At 36.5% G+C, this 12,240-nt stretch overlaps 1 protein-coding gene across 2 annotated transcripts; it reads left to right on the forward strand.

The window, feature by feature from the left end:
* The first annotated feature begins 5,309 nt into the window (after positions 1–5,309).
* LOC109237798 (protein At-4/1) lies at positions 5,310–9,795 on the forward strand. 2 transcript variants are annotated; one of them, XM_019404177.1, is made up of 8 exons: positions 5,310–5,611; positions 5,679–5,784; positions 7,734–7,789; positions 7,968–8,045; positions 8,843–8,916; positions 9,004–9,137; positions 9,219–9,314; positions 9,461–9,795. In XM_019404177.1, exons 1-8 carry the CDS (start codon positions 5,549–5,551, stop codon positions 9,604–9,606), a joined length of 753 nt encoding a protein of 250 aa, XP_019259722.1. In that variant the 5' UTR covers positions 5,310–5,548; the 3' UTR covers positions 9,607–9,795. The 2 variants fall into 2 exon arrangements, with proteins under 2 accessions (XP_019259722.1, XP_019259723.1); XM_019404178.1 differs by lacking the exon at positions 7,968–8,045 and having other exon boundaries at positions 5,313–5,611.
* The last annotated feature ends 2,445 nt before the right edge of the window (positions 9,796–12,240 follow it).

The following is a 12,240-nucleotide window of genomic DNA, read 5'->3' on the forward strand; positions in this document are numbered from 1 at the left end:
TTAGCCACGTTTTCCTAAACTTAGTTCATCTTTCTCAAGTGAGAACAAAATCAAAAAGACATGAATCAAAATTTGCAATCACTAATTCAAATTTAAAGCATAAAAATGGCTAAATAACACTTAACCCAATCATAAACAAGCATAATATTCACACACTAGAGCTGGATTATAACCCTAGATACAAATCTAGCTACTTATGATAAGAGACATAAAAGCATAAATACAAGATAAAATTAAAGACACAATACTAAAATAAAAAAAAATATCAGATGAGTCCAATTGTAGCTCAAACTTGCTCCAAATAGCTAAAATTAACTAACCCACAACTACTACAGTGAGAAGATACCCTAAAGAGCTAAAAAAAATATATATTTGTGAGACTCCCAAAATTTCTACCAAAAATGCGCATCGGAGGACTTTGCGACCACAAGAAGAGATTTGCGGTTCGCACTTTGCTGGATTTGAATTGCCATTTGCTGATGACGAGTGGGACTTTGTGGTCGCCCTTCATGCTTTGTGGCCACATCAGGTTTTGCATCATCATTATTCCTTTTGCGGTCGCACTTGGAGAGATATTCAAATTGGTTGTCTGCTCATTCTTTGATCTTTTATTTTATCAGTACAGACTTCTTTGCGAATCAAAGTGTGGTCGCACACTTTCAAGTGCGGACCACACTCCTTCTTGAGGTTCTGAGGTATCAGTTTCTCATTTTGCTCTCGCACATCTTTTTTGGTGGATCACACTTTTACTTTTGCGGCGCACTTCTTCTTTTGTGGATCGCACTTTTCGTTTCTCTTCCCCTCTTCAACTGAATGGCCTAGAATTATTTTCCTTTGAGTCATTCTTCCTTCAAGACCTTAAGTCCTTCCTAGCAAGCCTGAAATTCAATAATTATTATTAGAATCGGGCATTAAATAAGTAATTTCGGACTAAAAATAATAGCAAAAAGTTACTAATAAGTGATTAAATTCTTCACTTATCAAACATAAGCCTAAAGAAAGGGTAATGTGCTTATGTTTATTGTTTCACATTTCAGGGAACAATTGATTTCCAGACTGATTTAATTCTCAGGTTAATATGATAATGAACTTGTTATACCACCCCCTGTCATGGTCATCTTCAGTATCCACCAACACTCGTCTTCCTCGATTAAAATGTAAGAAAATCGCACTCCAGAAAAGCTTCAGAGAATAGAGATGGAGAAGGTGTTGAAAGATAAAGTCCACCTTAGTCGTATTCATCAAGAACCGAAGACAGGCCACTAATATCCAAACACCACGGCTAACTTGGGCTACACAAATGTTGAAGTGCCGACAAAAATCTATGATCACTGAGTCGGTCAAAGGATTAAACCCAAGGGTGAAGGGGTCAATATATATGAAGGAAAAACTAGTTCGGTAACTGGTGATCCGTCTCGTTCCAAAGCTACTTGAACATCGATATGATCACCCCAACGATATTCCTTCCAAAATGAGAAGAATATCCTCTGGTTGAATCAGAGAAAAAAAATTGTCCAAATGGAAATTCCTATTCCCGATTGCCAAGGTGTTCTTATCCACGAGATCTGGTCCGCATAGAAACCCAACTTCCTGGGTAGGATATCTTGAATGGTTGGTTCAACTTCATGCTTGGCCCTTTTGCCTTTAGAAGATTTTTGGGGATTTTTCCCACTTTTAGTTCTTGAGGAGATTCCTTCTACCAGGGATTCACCAGAAACATGGCTTAATGAAGCTATGGTTTCATTAACTGCTAAGTTAAGATTTCGAGAATTCATAACCTTTGGGAAAATTTTAAGAACAAAGGAAGAACTCAAAGGAAGTTGCGAAGGGTGTAAAATATTAGATTGAAAAGGTTAAAAGTAAAATATAAAAAATATAATGAAAAAAAGCCTTCATATATAGGCTTCGAACCAGACAATATAGAGCATCAATCCAAAACAAGTTGGTCTAGGATATTACCATTGTCTTGAAATTACTGCAAATAGTAACACCAATCGAGGCCCGCCACCTTACTTGAACATTAAAGAAAGGCAGCATAAATTACTTCAGTTACAACTCATATCACTTTAATTTCGAAATATGAGGATCAAACAAAATTTATCTCCTACTAATTAAGAATACCAATAATAGTTTTATTCCCAACAAGGATCTTTCATTCTCCGGAAATTTTCTGAAAAATATATAAAAAGTGAAAAGACTATTTGTATTGATAAAACATAACATATTGTTGGACTTTAAGCCATTGGGCTTTAAAGTAGAAGAAGTGTGAATTGGAAATGGAGGGAAATAAAATGGAGGAAAATTGAAAATGGACCAACCTGAAGGGTTTGTGGTTCCGGGAAAAGAAAAGAAGGTTTGTCGACCTCTTTATAGACTAAAACAAGCACCCAACCAATGGCATTCGAAATTTGACCAAACAATATTGTCAAATGGCTTTAAGATTAATGAATGTGATAACTGTGTTTACATTAAGAATGTTCCAAATCATATAGTCATTGTTTGCTTATATGTTGATGATATGCTAATAATGAGCAAAGACATTGCCGACATTCAAGCTACTAAGCGCATGCTTGCTAGTAAGTTTGATATGAAAGACTTAGGAGTTGCCGATGTAATTCTAGGAATTAAAATCAAGAGGACTCCTCAGGGTCTAGCTTTGTCTCAATCACATTACGTGAAAATGGTACTTGAAAAATTCAAACATTTGGAATTTAGAAGTGCAAGAACTCTAATTGACTTAAATCATCATCTTATAAAGAATAAAGGTGAAAGTACGTCTCAATTGGAGTATGCTCGTGTGTTGGGAAGCTTAATGTACATCATGAACTGTACACGACCTGATATAGCTTGTGCGATAAGTAAACTTAGTCGATTCACAAGTAATCCCAACAATAATCACTGGGTAGCAATGAAACGAGTTCTGGGATATTTGGAATATACCCAAGACTACGCTTTGCACTACAATAAATATCCTGCGGTTATCAAAGGATATTTCTTAGAAGACATTCCATTCTGGCCAAAGCCTTTGGCTCCTATTTGCATACATTGTGATAGTGAGGCTGCAATAGGACGGGCAGGGAGCGTTATGTATAACGGAAAGTCTCGTCATATACGACGAAGACATAACACCGTTAGACAACTACTTCTAGTGGAATTATCACTATTGATTATGTAAGATCAAAGGATAATGTGGCGGATCCGCTTACAAAAGGCTTAACTAGAGAGGGAGTTGAGAAATCATCTAAGGAATGGGACTATGGCCGAGGACAAGTCAACATGGCGGTAACTCTACCTAGAATTTTGGATGTTCCGAGATCTAGGTTCAAGGAGCTCAAACAAAGTTGTGATTGACCGGTTCAACATTGTCAAAGTAAAATCTTTGGTCCCTTCTCGTGATGAAGACAATGTTCAGTAACAAGGATAGAACTTTACACGTTCTTTAATGATTACCTAAGTTTGATGTGGTAGTTATCAAATAGTGTCAATCTAAAGGATTAAACGTTTAGGAATCACCTATGTAAGTGTGAAGTGGAAGCCGCTTCAATGAGAATTCTGTAAGGCCAATTCTCTACGCACTTATGAGACCAGGCGGTGTTCATGGCTAAAACGAACACAACAATGAGAACTAAAAGACGGTTAAGGGTTCATTGTGTGACATATGGTTATCTAGGTATACACTAAAGTTTGACGGTTCAAAGATATCAAATCTACTGATTGACCGAGTATATTCGACATATGTTCACTCCGAAAAGTTCAAAGGGAAACCTACTTATCCAGATGCAATTTATCCTTACTTGCAAAATCACATAGCTTTCATCTATGATCTTTCTTGATACAGCCATTCCCATTCATGTGGGGGATTGTTGGACTTTAAGCCATTGGGCTTTAAAGTAGAAGAAGTGTGAATTGGAAATTGAGGGAAATGGAAATGGAGGGAAATTGAAAATTTGAAGAAGTGAACTTTTGTCTTGCACTTTGTCCCTCATTGGTGAGGGACAACCACATTTGTGTGCTTATATATAGAATCACTTCTTAAAGCTCTTAAAACGAGTTGAAGAGAATGAACCCTCGCGCCGTCGTCGTCGCTCGCTCGGCTCGGCTTCGGCTTCGGCTTCGGCTTCGGCTTCGGCTTCGGCTTCGGCTTCGGCTTCGGATTTGTCAAATGATCGATAAGATTATTTTAGGACAAAATTTATTTAATTATTTAATAATTAATTAAATGCCAAATCACTGCTGAAAATACGCCAGAACCCTGCTGAAGGTTCAGAGGGCCTCTCTGGCCGCGGTTCTGCCGCGACCGCGGTAGAACCGCGGCAGGCTGATTCGGAGAGTCTCTCTGACCGCGGTTCTGCCGCGACCGCGGTAGAACCGCGGCAGGAAGCGTATTCTTCTGAAAAGGCACCTTTTCCAGACACCTCTTCTGATAATTGCCTATAAATTCTAAGGCAAGGCTCCATTTTCTAGACACGAAAAACACTCCAGAACTTCTTTCTTTTTTAATATACTGCATCCTAATTCGCAGTCTCTCTCTCTCAAATTCGTAAGTGTGATTTTGCTCCGTTCTTTAAGTTCGTTGGTATCCTGCAATTTGTATTGCCACTGTTGCAGGAAGGTTTATTCCGTTTTATCCTGGGAGGATTTAATCCATTACCTTGGCAACGTGTGAGGGGGTTAAAATTCCTTAAGGACACACAAGCAAATTGTGGACTCCGAATATTTCTTAAACTCTTCTGTTTTTCCAGTTTCTTTTATTTTTCTAACAGTTTTTTTCTGATTTTGTGTTTTAACACAGTAGCGCTCACACATATGTACCATTCAAAAAAGATATGCGGCTAGAAATATCTAAACGGATTGCACAACAACCAGAATGCAAACGAGAAGTTAGAAAATCGGATTTATGTCAAATGTCTAGGAAGCTCGTGAATAATTATGAAATTTACGGATAAGAAGGACAACAAGTGAACAGGCGCCGAAGTATCCAGAATTCAATATTTAACTTATGATTACAAAATCTAACATTAAATTAACTATTACAAACTATTTAAAAGGCTAGAACAAATGAGACTAACGAACACATGATTTAAGGAAACGACAACTAAGATTCACCATTAAAACAGCTTACATTTGTATTAGTAGTCTCACAACTTCTCTTTAACCAAGCTCCGAGCACTCAAGTTCCAAGCGACCATGGAATAATATCTTTTCTCTTTTCTTGTGTTACAACTCATTGTGTCATTTCATATTCTATCCTCACCGTCTAGTTACTATTTAGATTGAACATGTTGCTTTTAACACTTAATTATAATTTTAATTATTTTATTCTAATAACTCAATTTTGGGTTAAACATCCTTGTCTTTGAGCTCATCACCTACTTTCAACAGGTGATTTATGAAATTAAAACTTTAAAATGGGGAATGAGTGTCACGTTATAACTCAGCGCTTCCTCCAACTTTAAATGGGATAGAGGAAGAGGGAGTATTTCCCTAAACATTTTCAACCGACATTTCAATTGCCCAAAATCGAAACACTGAAAGAGAACAGCCAGCAATGGCGGCAACAACTGACGAAGCTATGGAGTCATTGCTTTCGAGCTTCGACCAAATATATGACGTAAGTGCGTACACTCCTCTCTCTTATGGTTCTGTTTATACTTCAAACTTTTTAATTTATTTTGCAGGAATTTAAGAACGGCGCTGTGGAGATTCAAACCTTGCAAGCGGACTACATTACGGGAAGCACGAAACGAGAAGCTCTTGAATTCACCGTACAACGCCTTCAATCTGGTAAATTTCTACCTTTTTATTTTTCGAGAATTCTTAGTTTGACTATCCTCAATAATCTTCCTTATGGTTTTCAAATTTTAGGATGTCTTTGTTTTCAGGAGCATATTTGGGGTTCTTATATGATAGTATATCGCAACCGTAGAAACTGACATGTCTAACATATAAGTTGGACGTAACATCAGGACACTACTGCAGAATGTGTTTTTGTTTGCTGAAAAATTGGCTTAATTTTACCGGAAAACCATCTAAAGGGTCGACTTCCGAAAATCATTAGTTAGTGATGAGCAGATTTAGGATTTGAACTTAAAGGGTTTGAGTTCGGGATTCTACCACACCCAATTCAAAATCTTTTATTTGTACTTATATAGTGGATAAAAAACATATACAAGGTCGAGCGAAAACTACAAATTCTGAATGAACCCATAACTTAAACGCTAAATCCGCCCCTGGTGAATGTATACACGATTCTAGTGTTGGTTTTGTGGGGAAAAAAAAAACTTGTTATGGATTTGTAGAGGATAGGGTTAATTTCTAGGGCAGGTTGAGTAAGGGTGGACATAAGTTGTTATTTTTCTTCTTTTAAGGTGAGAATTTTACCATAGAAATCAATCACTCCACCCTTTTATGAATTTCTTTCTTGGGATGTGAAAGTAGGAGATTTTGTAAGGATTAAACATAATTTCGTTGGATAGACTTTGAAATTCTGTGAATCTGTGTTGAAAATATGATGCAAAAGGTGACAAAGTAAAATTGAGGATCATTGCACCAAATAAAACCTGCTCCTCGTGCTTGAGATTGAGGTGCCTTGGTTATCAACTAGGAGTGAAATAAAGCACTCAATCTCTTAAAAGTTTTAAGTTGTTGACCAAAGAAAAAAAACATTGTTGTGTCCATGTTTTGATAGAGAAATTGCGGTTTTTAATTAGACACATCGGTGTCGTGTCTTTCATTGTTGAATTTTGGAGCTGGGATTAGTAAATAGAGATGATTGCTGTAATTCGGGACAACTTATTATTTGACATGTTTAAGCAGTTGTATATGCCTGTTTGATCTTCTTATATCACATTCTTTGAAGGTCTCAATGAAAGAAAAGCATGATCATTATCATGTCTATGATTTCAAAGAACTAACTGAAAATCAAAGGCACATACATGATAAGCATGTGTTGTTTCAGATATTCATTGATGCAGTGTTATATCTCAGATCCATATGTTCTGTAACACTTGTTTTAGTCAAATCTTGAGAATACGTGAGATCATTATAGGTTTAAGTAGATAAATATTTTCACTTTTCTTTCAAACCGCAAATTGACTCATGAATTTCATTACAGAAAACGGAAGTCATGTTTAATATATGGATTAGGAGATGAGAGAAAAAAATTCACATTCCTTCATTCAAGGAAGATCTCTTTGATAATTATCCTTTGTTTATGCAGTACATCATAATATTACTCCCTCCGTTCCAGTTTATGTGAACCTATTTCCTTTTTTGTCCGTTCCAAAAAGAATGAACCCTTTCTAAATTTGGAAACAATTTAGCTTAAACTTACAATTCTACCCTTAATGAGAAGCTTTTATAACCACACAAATACTCTGGGCTCCTTTTTGACTTGTTTAGGACCACAAATTCCAAAAGTCTTCATTTTTTCTTAAACTCCGTGCCCAGTCAAACATGTTCACATAAATTGGAACGGAGGGAGTAGTTGATTTATGTGAATGAACTGCTTTCAAGCTTCCATCGATAAGCATTTACAGCCCCAATGTTACGAAAAATTTCTTCAAGAAAACGTTTATAATAGTCGCGGTTAGAGGGATACTCCAATGTCTACAGGCTTGTGCTAACCTGATAGATATGAGCCTAAACTTTGACTTCAAGTTGTTAAGTTTTTCCTATGTAGGACTTTGTCCTCTTCATGTCAAAATTCAAATAAACCAAGCTTATTCATGCAGAAAATGATCGGTTGAGAAAGCTTTACGCTGAGTCACTCAACACATTGGCTTATAAGGTGCACTTTCACCAAACAAACACCATTTTTCCTGTTGTTTATCTGGATTAATGCATTTTTATGAGGTAGTTGAAAACAAGCGAAGTATTTCAGAGCTGTCTTAGTGGTTGCCACTGAATCTTGTATGTTCTATTGCCGAAGTTCTTTGATTATCTTGAATTGTTCTAATAAGTGACAGATTGAAAGCCATTCAAGTTGCCAGAGCTTGAAGGAGGATCTGAAGAGTGTACATCATAAGTTTTTACAGAAAGAAAATGTGAGTTCAGGCCAATTTTTAGGACACGAGAAGAGTATATCTTAATGAAATGCACAAACCTATCTTTTATGGGACCTTCTTGCACATAAATTGTCTTCAATTCAAAGCTATCTGGGAAGATTGAAGGGAAACAAGGAAAAAATAGTGAAAAAGAAAATAAGGAAAGTTGTTGCTCACACATTTGTTGGTGTCTGGGTAAGTCAAACTTAGTACTCCCTTCATTCAATTTGATACGACAACGTTTGATTTGATATGAAGTTTAAGTTATTAATTTGATCAAAATAATCGTTAAAGTATATGACTTCTTGGAAGTTGTGAATATTGTATAGAATAATGTCAAACATTTTGGATGTCTCAAAATGGAAAGAGTGTTCAGGATGGAGGGAGTACTATTTATTTTGTCTTATTTACTTATACAACTAAATGAACAAACACCTCCACAAATTCGAGTGGAGACAAAAACACTAGGTAATTTCTTCCTATCTTACTAAGCTTTGGTGGATGGAGTTCCGGTACCTGTGCTGGTGGGACATAGCATGTACCCGGTGGAATTAGTCGAGGTGTGTACAAGCTGACCCGAACACCTGTTATAAAAGAAAAGGAAGAACAAACATCTCCACTGGAGCATTGGAAGGGGAAAATGGTGAAATACATAGAAGGTTTATTAAAATCTAGGCATTTGTAGATTTTACATACCTGATATCTGAAAGGTCAAAATCCTATGTTTTCCCATGATAATCGAATTTTATCAGACTTTACAGTTATACACAGCAATGATTATTGAAACATGTAAATAGGAGTACAGAAGAACTATTGAATCTCTTAAAGGGGATCATGCAGAGAGAATTCAAGAGTTGGAATCTCAAATCAGGTAACTTTGGTATTATGAGATATGTATATAGGAAAAATATATTGCTTATTCAGCAGAATCTATGTTGTCTTTGATGATGTAAATCAGACGATACCAAACTGAGGATGCTGTTAACGAAGCGACCATAAACCAGCTTCGCCATGATTTAGTTGTCCATAGGAGCCAAATAGAAGCTCTTAGAAGAAACTTGGATCAAGTGTCTGTTGAAGTAGACTCCAGATGTAAAGTTCCACAAACTGGTATATTCTTGTTGGTTGCATACTATTTTCTTCCACTGCTAAATGTTAGCTGTTATTTTATAGATCATTATGAGATTCAAGGTTTGAAGGACTCTCTCCTGGTTGAGCAAGAAGAGAAAAATGAGTTGAACAAGAGGCTCCAAGATATGGAAAAAGAATGTGAGTATTATAACTTCTGATACATAGATGGTTTTTCTCATTTATCTTTTTCTAGTCACTAAACTTCACACTATCTGAAAGCAAAAGGACGAGTTACTCTATAGTTGACAACAGCTAGAAATTAAGTGTGCCTTTCGCGTACGCAGTGTTTATCAGCAGAACAAAACTGGTAGAGTGCCAACAAGATTCGACTTCAAGTCAACATATGCATACACTAAAGCAAAAGATAATGAAATTGAGGAAGGAGAATGAGGTTCTCAAAAGGCAGATACGTGAAAGAAAGGAGTTCTAGTTGAAGTATTCCATTTGTGAGTTTTTGTTTTTGGTTTGATAGCAAGTCTCAGATATCATGCATATTGACTGAACTGAGAACATTGAGTAACCAAGCTTATATCTTGTAATTCCAAAAGTCTTGAACATTGTACGTAATGTTCCTGTTAGATATTAAAGTTCTTTTGATTTCATGTTAGTCACTACTAAATGCTTAATTGTCGTGAGACTCGTGAAATGACTTACCACAAAATCTTACCGTTTGTTACTAATGCTTTTTTGGAGAACAAAAGAAGGATTTTCCCCAATAAAGGGCGAGCGAACATTTGTGGTCTTTTCCTCTGGAACATACAGTTGCTTTGCTGTTTCATTTCCACATTTCAAGCATTGATTCGCATAACAGGTTATTTTTCATTGTACTGTTGAAAATTCGAATTTTATTTGAATGCTTAATGAGTATAGGTTTCCATTATGGAAGGATGACATTAGCGTTATATGGGTAGTCGGAATTGCCCCTTTTGTACAGCAAAATACGAGTTAATATTTCTCAGACCCATCTCCTTCTTCCATTACCTGGAACACGATGATATTATTTGACTTTTTTTGGTTACGCTGGACAGTTCATAAGCTTGGCTTCTTTTTGGGTTTTTATGGTCTGTTACAAATCTCCTTTCTTGACGGCCTGGGTCGTGCAGATCAACTGAGTCAGATCATCTTCTTTCTCAAGTCTACTAAAGACTCACTTTCATGAGTTTGTTAGACTATCTTCAGGAACTAGATTTATTACTTTGCCTCCTTCCGACTGAGAACATTAGAAGGAAGGATAGATTAATAGTACCTTAATTTTGCCATTAGAGTAGCATATCTCGCTTTTCAATGATTAAATTGGTTGGCAGTCCAAGTATGAAAAGTTGAAGGGCTTGTAATTGGAAACTGTAGCTTTGGACGGTTTGAACATGTTTAAATCCTTAGGACTCTGAGGACGACATTGAGCATTGTAAAATGGCTTACGCACATGTGGATCTTACGAACTCGGTGGATTTAAGTTAAACGCGCGTGCATATATAGAGAGAGACACACACAAATAATGTAGAAAAATAAGATGTGCTTTTTTCAAAATAAAAAGATAACGCCACGATCTAAAATCCCACTGACGGTCATGATGACTGTTTAACCAAAGAATTAGATTCTCAGTCAAAGCCTATTTTTAGAAGTACTCAAGCTGCTGATAATCAAGAAATTCAATATTCTCTTAGTGATAAGAAAGGAAATTAGAATGTAAAATAGCAAAGTGATCAATAGAAAGCAAAAGAAAGTAATTGTATTCCAATAATAATCAGAACGTCCTTTTACAAGTCAAATCCCCTTCCTTTATATAGGAATCTATAAGTACAACGTTTTTTTCCTTTTATGATTGAATCATTATGAACATTAATGATATTAATGTAACGTTATAATTGGCAATCGCAACTGTTCATGAAGATTTTGTAACGTCTATGATCATTCATGCACATTAATTGACGATTCATGAATCTTCCTTGTGTAATGTCTTGATTCATTTTGCCGGTGTCTCTTCATATAGCAATTCAGACTCGAGCGACCATCCCCATTTATCTCGTGGGCGATTTGCTAGTACCTATTAATACTCGTGCCTCTTTTAATGCATCTCTCCGGCTGTCGTTTTCTTAGTGATCCACGTGACTTGCCACATCAGCCACATATATAAATACACGTGTAATATTTATTTTCACCAATACAGATAGTCCCTCCACTTACCAACTATTCAGCAATTGAATATTTGGGAAGTGAATTACATATATGGAAGGAATTTTTTGCCGTCGTTTTTCATGTATCATGCGTCTCTTTAGAACCAACGCGTCGTATGTCACTTCCATTTAATGTCTGTGACACGTGGCATTCATTGATTGGATCTGCAACTCTTTAGCGATTTTTAGGGCTTTTCTGCGGCTGCATCAGTCATGAAGTGACTGTTTTCATTATGACGTTTCCATCATGAACCCCTTCATATGATGGTTGCTTCTTCGTATAAATACCTCCTTATGCCTTTGCTTTCACGAAAACCTTCAATCTACAGTATTCTCCTTCCATAATAGTTCTTGTTCATCAGCTCGTATTATTTTCTTATACAACCATGTCTTCTCCGAATCCCGATCCTCGTAGAGTAGTTATAGTAGATGAACTTCTCCCTTCATCTGCTCCTATCAGAAGTAGAAGAGGTGGCGGATTACGTAGTTTAGGGTCTGTATCTATTCGTGGTTCTTCTTCTCAACCCATTGTTACTACCCCTTCGTCCTCTAGAACTAGGCCTTCTTCTTCTCATAGATCTTCTGCTAGAAATAGGGATTCTAGTGAACCTCTTCGAGAACCCACTGTTGATGAGATTGTCCCTGCTGAACTTTCCTTCTCTACTGATCGAGAATCGATTAGAAATCAAGTTACATCTATGACTTCTCATGATCATGTTGATGTTTACCCTTCTCAGATTACTGAGGGCTTGATTTCTATTGTGCGAAGAGAATGCCATTGGAAATCTGATTTCCCAATTTTAGTCCCTAATGCAAATCAAAGGATCACCTCATACAAACCTGGTTATTTCTTTGTTTATACATATCCCTTTACATTAGGCTTCAAACCA

The sequence above is a fragment of the Nicotiana attenuata genome, unplaced genomic scaffold, assembly GCF_001879085.1.
Source record: "Nicotiana attenuata strain UT unplaced genomic scaffold, NIATTr2, whole genome shotgun sequence".
NCBI classification, from domain to species: Eukaryota; Viridiplantae; Streptophyta; class Magnoliopsida; order Solanales; family Solanaceae; genus Nicotiana; species Nicotiana attenuata.

Excerpts from the sequence above, each read along its gene's own strand:
- LOC109237798 (XM_019404177.1), top strand. The coding sequence starts at position 5,549 with ATGGCGGCAACAACTGACGAAGCTATGGAGTCATTGCTTTCGAGCTTC. Across the intron at positions 5,785-7,733 it reads CGTACAACGCCTTCAATCTG|AAAATGATCGGTTGAGAAAG; the intron begins GTAAATTTCTAC and ends TTATTCATGCAG. Across the intron at positions 8,046-8,842 it reads AGTTTTTACAGAAAGAAAAT|GAGTACAGAAGAACTATTGA; the intron begins GTGAGTTCAGGC and ends ACATGTAAATAG.